This window comes from Diorhabda carinulata, chromosome X (assembly GCF_026250575.1).
Source record: "Diorhabda carinulata isolate Delta chromosome X, icDioCari1.1, whole genome shotgun sequence".
NCBI lineage: Eukaryota > Metazoa > Arthropoda > Insecta > Coleoptera > Chrysomelidae > Diorhabda > Diorhabda carinulata.
In genome coordinates this window covers 67,452,367-67,474,886 of record NC_079472.1, presented here as the reverse complement: position 1 = coordinate 67,474,886, position 22,520 = coordinate 67,452,367, and the positions used below count along the sequence as shown (strand labels likewise).

General features: G+C 32.4%; 1 protein-coding gene across 1 annotated transcript in view; it reads left to right on the top strand.

The window, feature by feature from the left end:
- The first annotated feature begins 805 nt into the window (after window positions 1–805).
- The window catches only part of LOC130900584 (uncharacterized), a 45,725-nt gene continuing 24,010 nt past the window's right edge, over window positions 806–22,520 (top strand). The window contains exons 1-11 of the mRNA XM_057811282.1: window positions 806–859; window positions 4,314–4,451; window positions 4,644–4,784; window positions 5,215–5,548; window positions 7,270–7,472; window positions 9,613–9,757; window positions 14,509–14,684; window positions 15,775–15,907; window positions 16,925–17,078; window positions 17,637–17,811; window positions 20,890–20,958. Coding sequence (XP_057667265.1) covers window positions 818–859; window positions 4,314–4,451; window positions 4,644–4,784; window positions 5,215–5,548; window positions 7,270–7,472; window positions 9,613–9,757; window positions 14,509–14,684; window positions 15,775–15,907; window positions 16,925–17,078; window positions 17,637–17,811; window positions 20,890–20,958 — 1,710 coding nt within the window. The 5' untranslated portion in view covers window positions 806–817. The remainder of the gene's footprint in view (window positions 860–4,313; window positions 4,452–4,643; window positions 4,785–5,214; window positions 5,549–7,269; window positions 7,473–9,612; window positions 9,758–14,508; window positions 14,685–15,774; window positions 15,908–16,924; window positions 17,079–17,636; window positions 17,812–20,889; window positions 20,959–22,520) is intronic.

Here is a 22,520-nt window from a genome sequence, read left to right as displayed (position 1 = left end):
TATTTAGATAAATGTCCACCTCTGTTAGCCTCACAAATGGGAGCCCTTTTAAGTACATTTCCCATTAAATTCTCACACATTTCACGCGGTATTTCATTAACTTCATCAAGAATATTTTGTTCGAGTTGCTCCAGCGTTTCTGGTGTGCTTGCTGTTCAGATATCCTCACAAAATAATTGAAATACTGGCTGTTCGCGATGTGGCACCGTCTTGTTGATATCAAGCTCAAAACATGCAGTCGTGGCGTTGAAAAGTTTTCAATCATATCACGATATCGCTCTGCATTAGCAGTTAATGTTACGCCGTTTTCAATTTCAAAGAAGTAGAATCCAATGATTCCTCCTGACACCAGACTGTCACTTTTAATGAATGCAAAGGTGACTGATGAATAATTTGAGGGTTTTTCATTGCCCAAAAACCGACTATTTTGTTTATTCACATATCCATTCAAATGAAAATATGCCTCGTCACTCATTAGGATTTTTTCATGGAAATCGGTGTTGTCATGGGCGAGCTGTAACATCCTATTGGCATATATACGGCGGCGTAAATGGTCTTCTGGAAGTTGTTCTTTGAAGACATAATTCGGCGTCGAATGATTAAAAATATTTCGAGAACATTTGTTTAAAAAATATATTTGTTAATTTGGACTTTCTGATATTTTCAGAGCATGAATTCATGTGAAAGATCTTGATACATCTCCAGATAAACCTAGTTTGAATTAAAATGCAAAAATAAGTACTTGATATTGTGATAATGACAAAAATTTCTATATAAGTAATTTTTTCCAAGTAATCGCAGTATTGGAAGCATAAATATGTTGTATACAATTTTTGTTTCACTCTTCATAATTTCTGCGGTAAGAGTTTCTATTTCACTAACTACCACTATTCTTTTATTCTCACTTAACGCAATCTTTAATATATTCCATGAAAAGGGGCGAGTAGATCACACAGATATCTGCAGTATAAATAAATATGGGTACCTTTGACATTTATTGTAGTTTTTCAGTTTTCACACTCGAGATTTCATATAATTCTGTGTTGTAAGCCAGTATGCTTTCGAATGAATCAATAAAACAACTAATTTGTAGTCGCTACGAAGCAATATGAACTGGGCAAACATAACATACGCACAAATATGTTCAAGACAATTTAGAAAATCTAATAATGGTGATATATATATTTATTTCGAATTTTCTCAATCTTCATATATTCCTTCTTACCAATCACATTTTGTCTTAATACATTCCTCTTGGTCTACTTTTAATCCATAATGTTCTGCAACCTCTTCTATTTTGCAAAATGCTTTCTTCATTTATTTTTGTTCTGGTTGTTGAAGCTAAATCGTCTGCATATGCCTGCATATGCTAATATTTGCTGTTTATGGTGATAAATGAGCCCTGTTGTTTGTATCTTGCTATCTTGTAAAATTTTCTGCAACGCCAGATGAAAATCCTCTGTCAATATTGGATCTCCTTGTTTAAATCCCCTCCCAACCCTTATTTTGTTTGATACAATTCCATCAGTCGTTACTCTGCTGTGTGAGTTATCTAATGTCATCTTGACTAACGGGATTCCTATTAGATTGAAGAAAGCATACATCTTATTACTGTCTACTGTATCATACGCCTGCTTGAAATCATGAACATGATTTGAAGGCGTAGACTTCGCTATTAGCTTTTATCCATGATGGACTTAATGGTAAATATCTGATCCGTTTTTCTCTTCCTTTCTTGAAACCTTCTTGATATTTTCCGACTATTCTTTCTTGGTACTCGTTGAGTCTGTTTCTCACAACTTTAACCAAAACTTTGTACACTACATCAAGAAGTGATATCCCTCTATAATTTTCCCATCTATTTCTATTTCCGTTCTTTGATATTGGACATATTATTCCATTATTCCATCTCTCAGGCATTTGTCCTTTATTCCAAATTTTCTATATTACTATATTTCTACTCCTTCAAAGTATTTATCCCACCTCTCAACATTTTCATGTGGATTTCTCCCTCTTTGAAATAAGGCATGTTGTTTATGAAAACAAGCGCTTCTTTAGTTGATTTTGGTTGTAAAAACTTTGTTAGATTCATAGGTAATACGATAGATATAATTTTATCCCTTCCCTATAGTACTATAATTTATTGTCCAGAATGGTATGATGCTATCAGCTCAAGTAAATCTTCATCATTCTCTTTATTTCTTGATTAGTTTAGGATTATCTGCCAGAAAGGCTTCCTTTCTGTGACCACACCAGTACGAACCAGCTATTTTTTTAGTCTAGTCAGTATCAAATGTTAAAATTATTTCCCTTCTAAAAACTAACAGACATATACGAGTAGGTCCATATGAATGAGATTCGTCTAGTATTTTTTATCATTTTTATCATTCTTTCAAAAAGTATTTCTAGTCGCCAAGCGAGTTTTCGAAATTCGAGTATTTCAAAATTTTAGCAGGGATATTACCTAGTGCCTTGTCCATTTTTTTTCTTTTCTTTTCTCATTAGCTGCCTACACTTCCACCGTGAATTTTCGAGTGGAAGGAGATTTTATAAAGAAAAAATTTTAATTTTATCATTTTTATAATTTTATCACATTTGTACTAATTCTTTTTTCTCTTGGGTGTAGAGTATTCCATGAAAGTTTTTGTGTCTGTGTAGGTTCATTTGTTGTAACGTTAGAGACTATATCGCTTGGGCCTATGTTATCCAGCTTCCTAATTTTCCACTCCTTGCCTCTTTCTTTTCCACTTCATCAGTTGAGAACGTTATAACAATCATGGGCGAACTGGTTCCTCTGAAATATTCATCGATTTCCTCGGTTCTGACAGATTTGGTCGGTTTTCGTAAACCATTGCACTAGAGTTTTTTTTATCTTTTGTCTATGCATATCATTCCCCATTGAGCAGATTTTCCCTTAAAGTACCCAACTTTAATATCTTTCTGTTTATGCCTTTTTTATTTGGAGTGCTATAGCAATTGTAGACGGTGATGACATTTATTAAAATATATATTTAATATCTATGCCCATATCCCTGACATTCAACTGATATGTTTCTATATGCTTACTTCTTGTTTTCGTGCAGTGACGATTGCCGTATCATGTGCTTTAGAACTTCTATTGGTGGTTAGTTAGTTCCCTTGAATGTGATTATTTTCTATAAAAACGTCTTCTATGAACCCAGAACATCCATGACTTTCCTTTTCCCTGCACTTTAAGCAGAAGGGTATTTAATCGCAGAAAGCTGTTTTGTGCCCTTCTTCACGGCATATTATTCACAACTTTTTCCTGTTATATTCCTTGCCCCTGCTTTATTGTGGTTGGAATGTAGGTATCCACGTAGTATCGGGATAGGGTTGAGATGGATCATACAATTAAACGGCTTCTCTGAGGATCTCGAGATATTCCTCTATAGAATCAAGAGGAAATCACAGGGTAAGAGTCCAATGGTCAAGGTGTTGAATACAATGTCTTGAATTTACTGACAATTGAAAGTCACTCTTTATTTTCCGCACCAAGAGAATTGCGTCAGGGGATCTTAGGATCGGACGTTGAGAGAGTGTACGGCAAGTTTGCTTGAGTTTCCGAGCCTGAATCCTAATTGGAAGTTTGGAATTATATTGTAATTGGTACAGAGGTCCCACATTCTGATTTTAATCAAACGTTAAAAGTCTTTAACCGGAAAGTAATTAGGGATGTGGGCAGTAATATTCAGACTTTGTCGGGTCTTTGCCAGGCTTGGGAATGAGAGCCTGGTTAATAGATTTATCGATGAAAGTATGAGAATGAGAATTGTTGATTATGTTACAGAATTAAGGAAAGACGATCCAGGCATACTTTTAATACCTCTCTTGAGTTTCCTTCTCGTTCAGTAGCACATTTTTGACTGACTCGAGAGGTCGATAATTACTGCTTCGTTCCGACGGCAGAGTTTTTCTGGAAAATAAGATTATCAGTTCATTACAGTCAGCTTTTAGATTATTTTTGGAGACTATGGCTTTGTCTTCTGGTGTGAGGTATTTTTGACCCTGTACTACAAGGTGCTACTTTCAAAGATTGTTTTGGCTTGCGAGCATGTGGTTTTTTTACCAAAACACAAAAATTTTTCTATACTACAAGCCGAGTGTGGTGGCACTCAACCTTCTTTGCTTTCCACCACTGATTTTAGGTGATGTTAGGCCATAAATGTGCATACAGACGGTTGCCTGGCGTTGCCTTACTGCTAATGCCACTATACATAAATAGCAACCGTAGTAATTATCTGCTCTTAATGTAGTTATTATTTTTCTATATATTTATCGTTTTTCGTTCACAGTTAGCAGAGGATCTAGTGGTGGATGTTACAAATGGTAAAATTGAAGGTTACTTGAGAAGTAGCCCCAATGGAGTGACCTTTCGAGCTTTCCAGGGAATTCCTTATGCCAAGCCACCAATAGGAGACTTGAGATTCAAGGTATGTTATATATTGAGTGGTTTCTTTCTTTCATCGTTTGTTTGAAAAGTTTTTCTCGAGAATTTATTTCTGAAAGGCAGATTAAAATTGACGTTTCGACTTCATTTTGATACAGAAAATTTGGAAGTATAAATATATATATATGAAATTTTAATTTTTACCAAATAAAAATTGATAATTTATTTGCTTAAGGCTCCCGTTCCTGCGGAAAACTGGTCTGGGATTCTAGAAACAAAAAAGGATGGAAATCGATGTTTTTCAGTTGCTAAAGATACTGATGATGAAAGTGAAGACTGTCTATTCATCAATGTATACACACCAATCTTGGCTCAAGTAAGTTTAAGAGAAAAATTCACATAATATTTGATACTCTGAGATTATTATTGCTCGTCATATCATTTGTCTCTCTTTATTGGGTATTGGAGATATGAAAGAACTATTTTTCTGCTATTTTCCAAGCTTTAGCAATACATCATCATTCTCTATAGAATGTCTATAGAACGTCGTTTTATCCGTTTATCCATATTTATTTAATTTCCATGGAATGCGCTAATTGGTAATATTAAATAAAATAATATTAATATAAATTGATAAAATGGTAGATACTATCATTTTAATTCATTTAAAACACTCCTCTTCATTGATATACAATAAACAAATGTAGTGGAATAGTGTACTTGTGACCCGTTCTTTCTTCTTTATTTTACAATCTTATCTATGTCTTAAGTGCCGACTAATAAAGTGATATTTTCCAAACTTCCAGGCTAACACTACCCTTCTGCCGGTAATGGTATATTTATTTGGAGGTGGTTTTAGAGACGGCGCTTCGAGTTACAACATATACGGTCCAGATTACTTAATAGAGCAAGACGTTGTTATGGTATCTCTCAATTATCGAGTAGGTCCTTTTGGCTTTCTATCCACTGCAGATGAGGTAATTCCTGGAAACTTTGGACTCAAAGATCAAGTGCTGGCTTTAAAATGGGTTCAACAAAATATTCGAGTTTTTGGAGGAGATCCTAGTAAAGTTATTCTTTTTGGACAGAGCGCTGGTGCCGCGTCTGTTGGACTCCATATATTAAGTGCACAATCAGCAGGTGATGAAAATATTTTATATAGCTGAATAACAGTTTATGGCTGCTCCCGTTTAAACCAAAATTTTCGAGAATCGGTTTTTATATTATATTATTTTTGCTAAATCACTATGAATATATTACAAAAGCTATGTTAATGTAGATTTTGTATAGGTCGACTATCATCTAATATAATCATAATTGAATGTTATTCACTAGGATGTGAAAAATACTTCTGATTTGATTCCATCTAAGCTTCACTATTGATTATTATTTCAAATTATTATTTCATAAAGAAATGTATTCGATTAGACTTGATTTTCTCCAACATGTATCTTGAGGACTTTACAAGGCATATTCAGTTTCACATGAATAATTACTTTGAGAAATTATCAACCATGAAAATTTCTCGTAAAACAAAGACTGTATTTCTCATTAGTAGGAGGTGGGGGGTATGATGAGATAGCTTAGGGATAAAAGCAAACATTCAGCATAATCACTTTGCTGATTAGTCTCACCAAGTCATAGCATCTTATGCCATAAATCTAACTATCAACATATCACATGTTTTAATAACTAATAGGAACATTATGAATAACCATCTCACCCAATACTATGGGGTATGATGCGGTAATTAAATTAGGGCATGACAGGGAAGGCTAGTCGTTCCTCCAGATATTTATTCTTCACAATAGCACAAGCGTTGTCAGTCCAACGCCCATAAAGCTGGCTGCCTACCCAAGGTTCCAGCGTTGAGTGTTTGACCTTTGGTCCATTTTAGCATTCTTTTAGAGACGAGGATCATTCCCTGCCTTTTTCAAATCAAGGTTTAAGGTTATTTTAGCTGTTTTTCAGCCATTTCTTTATCAGTATTAAAATTGTGTACCTTTCTATTTTTAACTGCCAATTCATAAGCTAGACGACTCGGTTCTATTGTTGTTAGTCCATATATACATATATACATTTCAGATATGGTTCTATTTTACCTTCTTCTTAGGGTGTAAATTTAGATTTTTCCAGTCCTAGAGGTAAATCAATAGTAGCTTCCCCCTTATCCTTCAGTTTTTTAACATATGACTTGGAAGTAGCCTGAGGCACTGCGAATGCAGAAGCAACTTTTTTAAATCCTATATATTTGCTTAAAACTGTATCTATAGCTATTTTCATAGAATCTATTGACCACGCTCCTCGTTTGGCTTTTTTCTTATATGTACGTACCATGATTTTACCTAAAAAGTGATAAATCAACGTTATTCATTAAGAAATTAAAATGATCCCAGAGCCACAACCCCATTTGCCCCAACGCCCCATTATACCCTACAACTAATACACCATCATGCCTCATCACGCTAAATGAGAAAAAATTTAACTTAAGTAAATGATTTTTTGTTCAAGTACAATATATTGTTATTACTAAATATTCATTTTTCATATTTTGGAGTTGGCCGTTCTCAAATTTTCAAGCTAGAGTTGTGAATGTTTAGAAATACGTTAATTGTTACGGCCTGAGGGTATGTTTGTAAAATCGAGAAGCATTTAACATATTTGGAATACAATCGGCCCCTCGAAATTCCACTGTTATTCACATCCTCAATTCTTATCTACATTCTCAATTAATCGATAACTCATGAACAATATTACTCCATTTTTTTCAATTAATTACAACGGTGACATTGAGGTCAATATTTCCCACCTTGTTCTTTGATGGACAGATTATACTAATTACAATCATCACACGTTTTCAGGACTTTTTAGAGGAGGAATCTGTGAAAGCGGTTCGGGTATCAGTAATTGGGCGTACCTACCAAATCCTACACCATACGGTTATGAATTAGCTTCTCTCATAGATAAAAATGTCAACATAAGCACAAGCGCGGAACTCCTCAAATATTTGCAAAGTGTATCTGCTAAAGCTATAGATGTAGCTTCTACACAAACCACAATCGTAGTAAGTATCGATTATATGATAGTATTTTCATTATTGAGAAAATATTTCCACTTCTCCAATGTACAATATTTCAGAACATGATTTCAGTCTATTAAAATATGACATTGACATGTTGTGCAGAAACCCAATCCATTATTTCTTCACGTAACGTATGGGTATCGTAATGAAATCTCTTTCAAAAATATGAGAAATTAGTTTCTTAGTTGTTAGTTACATCACAAAATAAAATAGTTTCTGATCCAAATTTTAAATAGTTACATGAAAATATTTGAAATGGAATTATTAATTTTTTCTACGTCCGTTATGATTTTCGCTTTTTTTTATTCATTTGCATTTATAAAGAATGTAATTTCTGAATCGGTCAAAAAGCGTGAATAAAAGAACTGTAGCGGTTCATTTTTTCATGCTTTTAACGCAATTATAAAATTATTCTATCAAAATAATGGGCTGTGAAAGCTTTCTTTCTCATGTCACACTTTTATTTCTTGATATTCATTCAAGAAAGTCCGTTCAGTGATGGAGAGTATTAGTGAAGTTTAAAGAGCACACTAGGTGATATTGTTGAATAGACAACTACAGCGACTATGAATCTTCTCCCTGAAAAATCCAGTGAACAGTATTTAGGGCATAAACAGCTTTACAGAAAGAGTATTACTAGCTTACTCTAAAACTAAATCCAAAATGTGAAAGTTTTCAACATTTTGGTCGACTTATTCAAAATTGAAAGGCACCCTAATCGTAAATAACGACGTAGACATCAGTAAATACTCGAAACTCACTGCATATATGAAAAATAAATTGACTATAGACCCAAAAAAGAAGTTTCTGTTAGAAGCTCCAGACAATCATTCTCTCGTGCATAAGATATGACAGCCAAAAAATTTAATGTAAGCTTAGATATTATTTGTAATATCTTTGAGGTTGCTTCATTATTCGGAATTGCAGGAGCTCTGCGGAGGAAGGAATTATGTGAAATGAAGTGTAACGATATTAATAATACCGGAAATGTTTTAATTATCACAGTACTTGATACAAAAACTCATGTTCAACGTCGATTTACTAAATATCTGACAATATATTACTTGGTTCACTTGGTAAACATTTATAAAAAATTAAAAAACCAACGACTCACAAATTTCAAAACAGATAATTTCTTTTCTCAGTATAGAAATGGAAAATGCGAAACTTGAGCTGTAGATATCAATACCTTTTCAAAAATTCCCTCGTATATTGCAACATATTTGAATTTACCTAATCCAAAAACTACACTGGATATACACTTCGACGCTCATCGGCTTCTCTATTAGTGGATTCCAGTGCTGATATAATTCAACTGAAGAAGCACGCTGGGTGGAAATCCAACTCTTTGCAGAGGGTTGCGTAAACGAATAAAAAACAAAATGGATTCCGCAGTGAACATGTTAACGGGAACAACTAGTTCGACTTCAAACAACATTGTAAATGTTCACGATCCTACCAACAATCCAATAAGTACTAATACAACTATAGACGATGTTATTATTTTGAACTCACAACTATGGACGTAGAAAAATTTTTATATGAAACTCGAGAGTAAAGTAACTTTTTTTCACTACTAAAAAAGTATTACTTTACTCACTTGTTGCATAATTAACTATTATTCAAAGGCTTAGTCATTTTTTTTTTCATTGAGAGCTTTCTCGTTTCTATGAATATTAATTATATTTGAAAATTCTGTTTTTATTTGTATATTACTGTATTGCTTGGATTTTTCAATTTTTATAATTCTATAAACGTTTTTTCTTCTTCTAATATGTCATGGTTTATTAGAACAGTTTCATTTGTTATACCGTATTAACGACTTTTTGATATAAGCCTAAGAAAAATTTTCAATTTTCATCATAAAAAAGTTTAATTCGCAATCGAGATCTAGCAGAATAATAAAATTTATTTACTGGACGTCACATTCTGTATAAAATTAACAATAACATAAAAACAGAAACGGAAAAGAAACAGCTTGATCCTCAAGATATTTAAACTCACATTCAGGTCATCCTATATTTTTCGAAGTATCGATTCTGATTTTTTAGATCTTTTCATGTATATACCAAAATGAGTATAAAATATTTCAAGATTACTCATATTAGTATGTCGATTTTAGAGCCAACCACTCCCAGTTATTGAAGTTGAACACGATGGTGCCTTTTTGAGGAAAAACTTGTATGAAAGTTTGAAAAATGGAGAAATCAATCGGGTACCTCTATTAATTGGAGCAAATTCAGAGGAGGACATTTCTCTGGCCGTAGGTATGCAGATTTCAGAAAATCTAGAAATAAATATCTGATAAAATACATTGCAAAAACGACTAAAGTCAATTTGACCTAATCTGGAAGCAATTTACAAAAAATCAGTACTGAAGGTTTGGAAATATAAATGTATGTGTATAGAATATTGGAAATTATTAGAAATTGGATGAATGGAAATTTTGCTGCATAAACTCATCAAAACAAGCCTCTCTATTACATGTTTTTGATGATAATTACAAGGTGTTTCGAAAAAGGTAATCCCATCTCTAGGATTGATAGAAAACTGGAAAATATTTGTGGCGTTGAAGTAAAAAAATTATACATACTTTTCACGATTTTGCCACAACTACTGACAACATTATATTGAAATTTGGAAGCTGATACATCCAATGAATTTGTTTTTATGTCTGACTCTCATAGAGGGCGCTAATTACACGATTTATACCAAGTAATATTGAACATAACTTTTTCAATATTATATTTATTAAGCAATATTTCAAGTGAACTTAAACATCATTCAATTTTACACCAAAATGGTACCACTGATAAAACTCGATACTGTGTACCGTTTTCGGAATATTTTGATTTGAAAAGTTATTAATTAGTAATTAGTAAATGAGACCCCATCGATAAAACGTAAACATTTAGAAAAATTGGGACTGAGGGTTTTCGTTTCATGTAACGTTTCACAGAATCCAGTCTAATCATTATACGATCATATTTTACAAAGTTAAATAAGTATGGGCCCCGAGCTGTTGGAGGCCTTAGTATGAAATAAATAACCGCACTTTTAGAAAAGGTATCGTAATTGGTTGAGTAACCATTTTCGGAATCGATGGATTGGTAGTGGTGCATTAGGTCCGATTCATTGGCCTCCTCGGTCATTCGATTTTAATTCCTTGGATTTCACAGTTTGGTCGTATCTTAGAGAAAAAGTTTATGCTATAGAGGTAAATTCACCTCATGAATTGAGAGACATCATTCAATTCAAATTTTCATGTTGTGATTTTCTGTTAAATCAATATATTTATCATTACTTCATACCAGCGTTGGTTATTACTTCATAATTTTCAAATCAAAATATTCTGAAAACAGTACACAGTATCGAAATTTATCGAGGGTACCTTATTGATGTGAAATTGAATAATGTTTAAATTCACTTGAAATATCATAAGTAGGAGTTATGTTCAAAACTATTCGGTAACAACCGGTGTAACTAGCCCCCTCTATGAGAGTAAAACATAAAAACAAATTATGTATGAAATTTTAATACAATGTTGCCAGTAGTTGCGGCAAAATCTTAAAAAATGTGTGTTTTTTTTTCTTCAACGCACTCTATCTTGAATACGGATGGCGTTACGAAAATTTTTTACCGAGCAAACCCCAAATATTTTCAGTTTTCTATCTATCCTAGATACAGGATCCCTTTTATTGAAACACAAGTCATTATGAATACCTTCAAGCATGCAGTGCAGTGCAGTAACCAGTAACAAACTATTTGATAAATTTTATATAGATTGAAAGAAAATGATTGAAACTACTCAATGATCGATTATTTGATTTGCTTGAAGTACACTTTTCAATAGTTATTTCATATAACAGTTCCCTATGATTTTTCTCTTGTTCGTCATTGTATATGCAAAAGAGTGCAAGATAAAATAAAATTCCTGGAAAATATCTATAGAAAATTATCCAATTATGGTGAAGAACAAGGCTATGACAAAAGATGAAAGTCATGAGATTTTCTTTAAACTTAAACGATGAAAATTGATAGAATAAAACCAGAATAACGTTATGAAATTTGAAAATTAAGAAAATTTGTAGTGGAGTTCTGTACAATTCAATGAAATAATCTAGTTAATTCCATTGAATGAGTCCCTATGCTGTATACTAAATCTATGTACGGATCAACCACCACTGAGTTTTTACGAGAATACAGCTCTTTGGTATGTATCGGAAAACAATATAATCATTCAGAAACAAACTTATTTCAAATGTACGTAGTAGGTATTTAAACCTAGTAAATTTCCTATTATCTCATCGTGAAGAATATGGGAACTTTGGATCAAGGAACAATAGATCTCAGAAAAAATGAAAAATTGATAAAATCTTATTATTTACAAGTTATTTCCTTGCCAAAGCTAATTTGAACTCAACCAAGGATCATCGGATATTCCATCAAATAATAATAATATATATAATAAGAAAGTAGTTCTATGGCTACTGGATTAAGTGAAATATTTGTAAAATGGTATGCTCTTGGGAAATCCCATGTCTTCTGCAGCTTTAACTGTTGCCGTTTTTTGAGTTCTCTTAACACAGTGAACCCAAAGAATGTCTTGTTACTTAGGGGACAGAGACAATAATATCATGAAATACCTATAGCGATTATAATTGTTTCTCATTTCACGTTAGATTACGTTTTATTGTAGGTTGGTATCGATGTGAAAACAGAGCAATGAAGTTTGCAGTGCTAAGAATTTGGAGAGAACCCAGTGATCATTACACTAATTATTATTTTTGTATTGTGAATCCACTCAGAGGTCAAAATTCAAAGAATACAACTTATATTGACCTATTATCCACATCTGCTCCAATACCACTTTCAGAAGAAAATCCTGTACCTGCTCCGCGATTGTTGGTGAAGGCAACTACTCTATCAAGGCAGCCCGCAATCACGAAGTTCATCTGTATCTAACATTCCGAATTCGTTTTTGAATCTGAGCCAAAAATAGCAAAAACTTCCAAAAAGTAAAGCCGAGTTATAACGTCATAAATAACGAAGATGGCATCTAAACGGCGTCTTTTTATTGACAGTTCATCTGAAAGTTAAAAGCTACACAAAAGGAACAAATTTTCATCGATTCCATTGAAATGACAACTCAGTACTGACAAAAACATTGGATTGCACGTACTAAGCACGAATGTTAAACGGGAAGCAATTGTCGATCTCACAACTTTATTAATACCACCATTACATATTAAATTGGGTCTTATTAAACAATTTGTGAAGGCTAAAATCTCGAGTCTAAAGCTTTTAATTATTTAAGAAGAAGCTGGAATCTTTGTTGGCCCGCAAATGAAAAAATATGAATTGTGATATTTTTGTAGAGTTACTCAGCAATAAAGAGAAGAAAGCCTGGATCAGTTTTAAGGCAATAGTTCATCGTTTTCTTGGAAACAATAGAGCTGAAAAGTACGAAAAGCTGATCACTGACATGATCACGGATTTTTCTATCATGGGACGTAGAGTCTCTCGAAAAATGCATTCTCATTTAGATAAATTCAAAGATAATATGGAAGCATATTCCGAGGAACAAGGGAAATGCTCCCATCAGGATTTAGTGGAATTTGAGAGCAGTTACCAAGCCCAGTATACTTAAAGCATGATGGGAGACTATTTGGGGGTTAACAATAGAAACTTATAGCGAACATGATCATTTTGTGAAATTGTGAAATTTTGTGAAAGTCAGTATTTCGCATTCTCACCACAGTCCGCGAAATTTGATTAGCAACAAATACATAAATACTTGTATTATTTAGGATGAATATTAACATTAATTGTATAGTTTGTATTATCACTCATATTTACTCCAGAAGTTGAAGTAACTACATCTAGTGTTTCTGAATAATGGTTATTGCCTACATTCAAACCAGATACTATATTGCCAGAAATTGAGTTGAAAATTTGCTTCTTATTTTCGATGGAGTCTTCTATATATCCTTTCGCTACTGTCGTGGACTTCCATCCACCGTGACTTTAAAGAATTGCAGCGTGGCAGAACTTCTACGAAAGTACCGACCCGTGTAGGTTTCAGGATTTGGTAATCTAAGATACTTGGCAATCATAATAGGCTTTGCCACAACGGTATGCACTCCAACAACTTGTGCGGAGCACGTAACTCAAGAATATACGATTATTAACAATATAATTTTGGTCGAAGAACTGCATATTTACGATAAATTTCAATGCAACCAATATTAGTATTGGTATCAGGAACGGTTACTATTAATACAATATACTCTTCCTGAATATCTTCAATGATCATTTGTACTAACTCATTGTCAAGAAGTGTCAAAATATTTTGTATATATTGAAAAATATCATTTCCATATCACTCGGTGACATTGTTAAATAAATTGAACTGCTGTTAATATTACAACAATTATCTATTATCTAGTTTATTAATTTTAACGATTGCACGAAAAATAGTGTGTATGCCATCGCCACGAAACTTTTTAACGACCTCAAGGTTATTTTACATCGGCCGCAAACGGCTTCGGCCATAACTGTTCATTCGGAACGTTAAAAAGGTATTTCGCGGCCTAAGCATACAAATAACTATTTTAAATTTCTTAAGTCCATTTTAAAATTGTTGATATGTTTTAATAGATCATCTCTATGTGAAGTTTTATTGATTTTATACTCATGTAAACAAATTCAGAAGTATTTTTACTTCTAATTCTTATTTCTAGATATAAAAGCAATAAAAATAAATTACGTATAACTCGTGGGGAAAAATGTTGTAGACCGGTGTTATAATATCTTAGATAGTAATTGTGATAGTGATTTTTTAAAAGCAGAAATCACCTATTTTATCTTTTTGTAATAACGGTTAGTTATAACAAACGATATTAACTAAAAAACCATAGGTCGATATTCAATTTCTATGAGATTAAGACTTAAGACCCAACTAGAAAACGTCAACGTGAGTATTCAGATAAACGTAACTATAATAACAATTTCGTAGATATGGCTTCATTGAAAACGAGAGCAGCTGCTTACGACCAAGATTTGAAAAAATTGGTATTAAAAAATATGAATATAGTTAATGACACCAAACTACAGGAGCTTGGGCAAATCATTAAGGGATTTTATCTTAATTCAAATGAAAGATTTGAAGATAATTTGGGACTAGCCGTTGCCGTGAGTACTTTCAAAATATATAGTGTCTCGACAATATATTAGGGAAATTTGCTGGAAAAAAAAAATAAAATGTTGAACAATTATGGAAAATTGAAGCGCTTTGGAATACAAAGTTACAATCCCGAACAATCCCGAACTCGAACAAAAAACCTTCATTTTTAGAATGCGAAATACATAATTCAATTCAATAATGCGAAAGTTCCTAAATCGACATTATTAATCGCTACCAATACTCTTTTATCACATTTTTTAAGTGAAAACAAGCCAAGTTGATTTCTGAACGGTCTCTTTATGATGAATAATTGGTGAGGGAGCTCAGACTATTTTAGAACGTATAGCGATTTGAGTATTATCATTTCCAATCTCCCCGTGCTGTAGGTTTCTAGGAAATGCGGCATCACAGAAAAATAACTTTATCAGCTTTTCTACATTTGATAATCCCACGTTAGTAGGGTAAGGGTACTAGGTTATTCAAACTATTCTAATGTAACCGAAATTATCATTTATACTTAAGTGAATATTTGTTTTCCCTTCATAATTTTGCTTGAGCTAACAAAAAATGACAAATCATTCTTATTAAAGCAGGAATTGTTTTAAGGCCTTTTTTAAGCGATTCCACATAATATTTTGCAAATTAAATCGTCAAAGAAAAAGGGGGGGGGGGGTAGTATTTGTTGAGTATGGAAAATTTGGTGATGAGTCGAAATATTCTGATATAAATTTGTTTTAAAACAAGATTAAAATTAGAATCCATTGATGCAAAAAAAGGTATGTACATGATTGGGTACATTATTTGTTCGGCGTTATATATTTTATATCATTTTCTTTCATACCAAAGTACAATTTGATTGAGAATAAAAAATATCCCGTGCATAATTATCGATTTAGAAAAAAAATTCCTTCGGATTTTCATTTTAAAAATATAATATCAATATTTTTGGACGTGCCATAATTAGAAAAAAGTTTCTACTCAATACTTAATAATTTAGCTTTTTAACTAGTTGTTAAAAATCCATCGTCAGTTTAAAAAATTATTTATCGGTTAGTATCAAAATAGAGTATTTTGAGAATTACATAATTTCTGTTTCAGTATAATTCTGAGAGCCAATTCTTCAATCCTAGTGTTAGACATGCAGAGCTGCAATCTCTATACTCAGATGTTTATCTCTATCAATTTTCTTATGTAGGAATAATGGGAAGAAATTATAACATAACTTTACCAGGTAACTCCTTAAAATTGAGTAAATATTCGTAATAATAGGAATATTTGTTGATATTTTTATCTATTTCCAATTAGCCTCGATGTAGTTATAGAGTCTAAGGTATTCTCTCAGCAGATTAACGAAGAACACAAGGACGATAAACTAAGTGAACAAAATCCGTGTTCACATGATTTGATTCTGATCCAGTGACATAGAAACGACAATTACTGAATTCCCTTGACCTGATATGTGAATTGTGAATAACACTTTAGAATTCTGTAGGATATTACATTCAATTTTTTGATTTTTTGAAGTTTAATGGGATTTATTTTAACAATTTATTATTATAAATGGAAAAGTCGAAACGACACACTCGAAATAAAGATATAAATGATTTTGACTATGATATAAATGAATTTTTTAGTGAACAAATCCAGTGATGTTGGATTTCGTCATTTCGAAGAGAACGTTCACTCGAGTTCGTTTGACGACATATTCGTGGAAATAAGCGAATCAAGTTCATTTTGTTGTCATTTTGTGTGTGTCTTGTGAACGTGGAATGAAAAAAAAGAGAACATTCACTTGAGTGATCGTTCATCCGAATGAACCTTCTGATATCACCTTAAGCGCGATTTGAATGCTCTTCTAGTTATGGGATTGAAGAGATGGACAACATGACAAAATTAGTGAATGCAGAAATCTACATTGCTCGGTGGTTGAATATTTGTAGGGGTGAATAGTACAATCACTTTTTTGCCGAAAGCTACGTAAACAGGAAAGGATGCATGCAATATTAGAAATATTTTTTTATTCGTGACTATATGAAATAAAACTTAGATAGAGAATTTGCAAACATTAGGATTTAACACACATACTTTTTCATTAACTAGTGTGGATACAAACTTATCACAGATATAATTGAATCAACACTCAATCGCTCTATTTCTATCGATCATTGCTCCAACAGATATAAATATTTTTAATTGTCTACTATATGAATTCGAATAATCAATATTTTGAATTATCAAATTTTTATAGGTGCCGAAAAAGTCACACATGGAGAAGAGTTACACTATTATTTCAAGAGGTATTTGGGAGATTACGATAATTCCAATTTAAATCAATTCTCTGACAATGATGTGATGACGCATGAAAAAATGGTGAAACTATGGACCAATTTCGCAAAATATTTGTAAATACCATTTTATCATACTTAAAATACGTCAAATATTTTCACAAAACTTCATTACCTTATCTAAATTGTCTAAGCGATGAAATGTTTTCAATGAAACTACCTTCTTGAAATCACGTATTTCTCCAATATAACGCAACTTCTTACCTTACAAAATCTTAGACTCTCAAAGTTCAATTGTGCTTCTTCTCCACAATACATCCTTGATTATCAGTGTCATGACCATTCACTCTAAACCTCTTCATTCAAACAGATCTGAGACCATTAAGTCCCAAAATGAATAATAAGCTAAAATTGAAATTGCTAATTTAGCTTTGATCGTTTTTTTGTTCACTTGTGTATTGAAATATATTTTTGCGAAAGGATAAAATCAAATACCATCTTCCGATTTCAAATCTTTTATTTCATGGTGAAGGAAAATAAAATAGTTTATAGATAAGTTGCGGTTACCGTACCTATTTGTAGAATGTTTCTGCTGCTTAGATCTTCTCAATACTTTTTGTTGCGACAGTTTTTTTACTGTTATTTGAAAGAGTAAATATTCGGATTTTTTTACAGAAATCCAACACCTGAAGCAGATAGTCTGTTAGAATATATAGTATGGCCTAAAGTAAATCCTTGGTACATACAATATTTGAATATAGATACCAAACTTACAATTGAAAACGATATAAAATATGGAAGATATGTGATGTGGAGAGATTTATTTGAAAAAGAAGCCATATCGCCTGTGGTATTTTGAATTTGTTTCTCTTATTTCTGAAAACTCTTGTAAATATTTGTGATAATAATATATTTGGAATTATATTAGTTTCACTCTATCCAATACACAGTTATAGCCTTTGTTGACATAGTGGATTGAAGGTACTTTGCAATGGCATTTTGTATTAAAAACTATTAACTTATTTCTTATATTTACGACATATTCAACATATTCCAATTAAAACTGAGTTCGCCAATATTAATTACATATCCTCTTTCATATAAAGTGAATAAAAGAAAAATATCTCCATATGCCCATTATTTGTTAATTAGCCGAGTTCAAAAAGACTTTATAATTCTCGTTCATTGTACCCGATGTAGTTACGTGTTGGGTTTAATTCTCGTTCATTGTACCCGATGTAGTTACGTGTTGGGTTAAAAGTAAAAAACCATTTACGTGATAAATTCGTGCAGAAGATATCGAAAAGGTATTTCAGGGGTAGCAGCACCCCTAAGAATAACTCTATAAACTGATTGTTCGTTAATTGTACGCGGTCAAAAAGACTTTATGACGTTCGGGCGTTTTACGGGGTGTAATCGATGACAAAAACACAAAAGCATACACGAGGTGTAGTCACATGCAAGCGGATAACCAACCCTTCATATTTTTGAAATCACAAGATATATTTTTTAAAACATTTATTTAATTCATTCTTCACTGATTTTAATCTTAAATATCCAAAAGTTTAGTACCGATTTCAGAATTGACATTGTTAAATTACGGACTTTGTTTCAAATATCTCTGTCATACAATTTACACACATTTACAGACGCCTCCAGAAGGCGTCTTTACCGGACTTAATATTAGAAAAATGATGTTTGACGTAAACTTCGAATCCACAATGACCTCAAATGAGAAAGAAGCAAAAAGTTTGAAGAGTTAGGATGTTTGATGAGCCTGAAAGTTCACTTTTTGAACAGCCACCTCGATTACTTCCCGGACAATTTAGGATGTTTTTACCAGGATGTTAGAGTGATAGAAAAACGTTTCCAGGGCCGCTGAAACACCAACATGATGGCGGATTACTGTTCGTCAACTCACCGGGAAGTTCAGCAAACGAATCATTGCAGAAAAAGTTACCCAAGAAGTTTCAAACAAAAAAAGGAAAGAAAATATAGACAAATTTCGGTTGACAAGTAAACCCTGTATTATCACACTACATTATGGGACTCTGGGATGATAACGATGTCCCTCGCTTGGTTTACAAGCCTTATTCAAAAAAAAATTATTGCTTTTAATCTTAAGATATTTGTGGAGAAGATATTAGAACAAAACTTTATAAAGTTATTCAGAGTTCTGCCAAACCTAGCTGACTATTAAACAGCAAGGGGTAAGTCACCTAGACTTCAACCAGGCTTGGGCCATTGTTGGTTTGTCAAGGTCGTGTTTCCCAGCGTCGTTCAAGCCTGGAGACTCCTACATGAGTAATGCTTGTGCTTCGAGTTTCAACATAACATACATTCACTTTGCTTGGATAGCTTGATTCTTCTCCGGAGAAGAAATACAATTGTATTGCAAAAATGAGTACAACCAGTGACGATAATACTTTGTATTAAATTACTTTGTTTGATTATTAACAAAGGTAAATTATACACATATTTACTTAGAGTGGTGATGAGAATGATGAACATTAAAAAATAAAAACACATATTTATCTGCTGCTCATTTCAATATTTAACTAACATTAATTATTGAAACACGTTCAATTATAAATGAACTCCTCAAAATGCCTGCAAATAAATCTAAGCACATAACAGATATTTATGATCATATATGTGATTCTTTTTTTAGAATAAAAATTTTGACAATGATTCTTTAAATGTTTCATGTCACAAATGATAAAATTTAGCATGATATGAATTTAAAGATCATGGTACCATTTTGTTTGCTATTTTCTTCAAACATCGCAGAGTGAATTTTCAAGTAACCTACTCTTAAAACTATCTGCATGAACTACAGTTGAATGTCGTTATACTTTTTTACCCTTGCGTTAATTAGGAAGAAAGCATTATGTGTTTGGTTTGAAGCATTTCTCTAGAATTTTCATTGAACTATCAAATTTTCAATCAAAGCTTGTAAAATTTAGTTGAAATACTAGGTTTAACTTGTGTACCAGACTATTTAATCTTTTTTATTCGTGCTCAAGTAAAATATTAGACCATCGTTTTAGAAGCTGCAAAGACAAATTACACCATAACTTTCATTGTCACCCGTAATTCATCAATAACCAGCCCCAACACGTTCTGGTATTGATAAAAATTGTGATTAAATAATCAGACAATGATACAATTTAATTACAATACAATACAACTTCTTTGCTTTGTATTATTTTATACGATAAGTTCAGTTAGGATCTATTCAATTTCTTAAACATCTCTGAATACACACATTCACACGTGAACCAACGAATATCTATTTAATTGTTTCCACTCGCACACGTTTTGTTATAAATAATTATTTTTAATTTACTCATAGAAATATCTCTCAGTCTATTCTAACAAAATAATATGATTCTTGGGGTGCATGCTGGTGTCTAGTTCGGAATTGACCGTTTCACGTTTCTGTGAAAAACGGTGGCGACATGTTCCGAAAAAACAGACGACCATTTGCTTTCAAGTACTTCGTACGCGAAAAACTTTTGTTTCATTTGGCTAGATGTGAAAGATGCATACATTCGATTGTCTCTTGAAGCACTGCGATTGGATTTTTTCAGCAAACAATATCTACATGGGCCGCGCATTCCAAAACATAGATCAAATGAATGTATCAGACTTATATTAGAAAAACAATGAATCAACATACAAAAGAGTTTCATAAATATAAATAAATAAGTAAAAAAAGGTAAAATAAAATATGTAAAAAAATATCAAAAAAACAGTTTATATTAATAGAGTTATCTATTAATATATTCAGGCTCATTAATATTTTCAAGGAATAAGCAAATGTATCATATATCTAGATAGAAATGGAATCTCTAGATAACCCCGTTCTTAATTGGAATTCAAATATAAGTACTTGATATTATGATTGAATTTTTGATCATTCTAGAGTAATAACAGTATTGAAAGTATCAAGATGCTTCACACAATTATTGCTGCACTATTCATAATACCTGCGGTAAGATTTTAATATATATATAGTAAAGTTTCTTCTGTTTTAAAATTAGTTTTTTTTTTATAATTTCTGGCTTTTCTTTATCAATATGAACATCAGAATAAAGATAAAATCAAAATAGAAAATGTTCTATTTTTTTTTATCATATTGATGACCTTTTAGTCAATTTTCTAAATATTGATCGGTCTGCCCTATGTAGACAGCGTCACAATTAGTACAAGGCATTTAATGTATAATATTACTTCTTTTGTTTATTTGGTGTTTTAGATATCAATTTAGTGAAACATTTGGATAACATATTATGTCCTTTATAACTTATACTAATATCATATTTATAGTGTTATTATATAGTTTATTTAGTATGAATATCCCAAGTGTTTCCTGAAAATAGTACAATTGGTCATAAATGGACGCTTCAAAAAACCTTGACTTCATCTCTAGAATTAATAGATAATTGAAATTGGGGTTTCTCTGCTATAAATCTTCGCCAGCATATTTAAGCTAAGGAGCGTTGAAAAAAAAATTTTTGCGGTTTTGCTACCGAAACTAGTAGCAACCATCAAATACAATTTTATACGAATATGTTTTGGAAGCTGCCGTTCATAGTTAGTTCACCAGTTCCTCGGTTCGTACTCTGTTTTACACCAAAAAGTTACTCTTGGTAAACATCAATACTTTGTACTGTTTTTGTAATATTTTGGTTCGAAAATTATGAAGTAATAACTGATGCTAATATTAAGTAGTGAGGAGTATGCAGGTAAAATGGGGTTCTTAAGGTTTTATGGCATTTGGTGTACAAACACGCACGTATATATGAAAAGGAAAAGTATATTTTATGAACTCTACTTTAGAGCCAAGTAATAAAACACAAATAATTATAGCACTAGATAGTGCAAAATATGGTACTGAATGCCAACATAACTGCATGTAAAAAACTCAACTCCAGCACAGGAATTAAGTGCCGATCGCCAGCATGCAACACAGGCAGCAGCCCATCCCTTAGAAGACGTTGAATAAAAATAGCAACAATACAGATATTCCACGCCGCTGCTCTGGATATCTTCACTATCACTTGAATAATTTTCTTCGCACTTTGTAGTTCTTTCGCAGCTTCTCACTCTTCTTGGAGCGTTTACGGCCATTATCTTTCTTTTCGCGGAATTCTCTTTTGGTGTTTTCTTCTTATTATTTTTTGTAGGGTGTGGACGTCCAAACTACAGTTTTTCCCTCTTGTCTTGAGTTCTTTTCAAATTTTGATCACACTGTGGAAACGCAATAACTTTTGGATTTGTCAGTTCAAAAGAAGGAACAGTTTTCGATGTGCCTGGTTGATACTCTGAGTGTAGTCCGTAATTTTTCTGGTGCCCTTTTTATTGGACACACAAAATCTTTAGGAGTGGTTGTTCTTTTTTCAGTCAATCATAGATTGTTTCGTGTGAGGAATCAGAATTCTTATTTTTGAACCTGGATTCGGAATCAGTAATGGATGCGGTTTTATATTTTCTGAAGTCCTTCCTTCTATTCCAATTGATTTTGCAGTTGGTGACACAAATTAATCGATATCA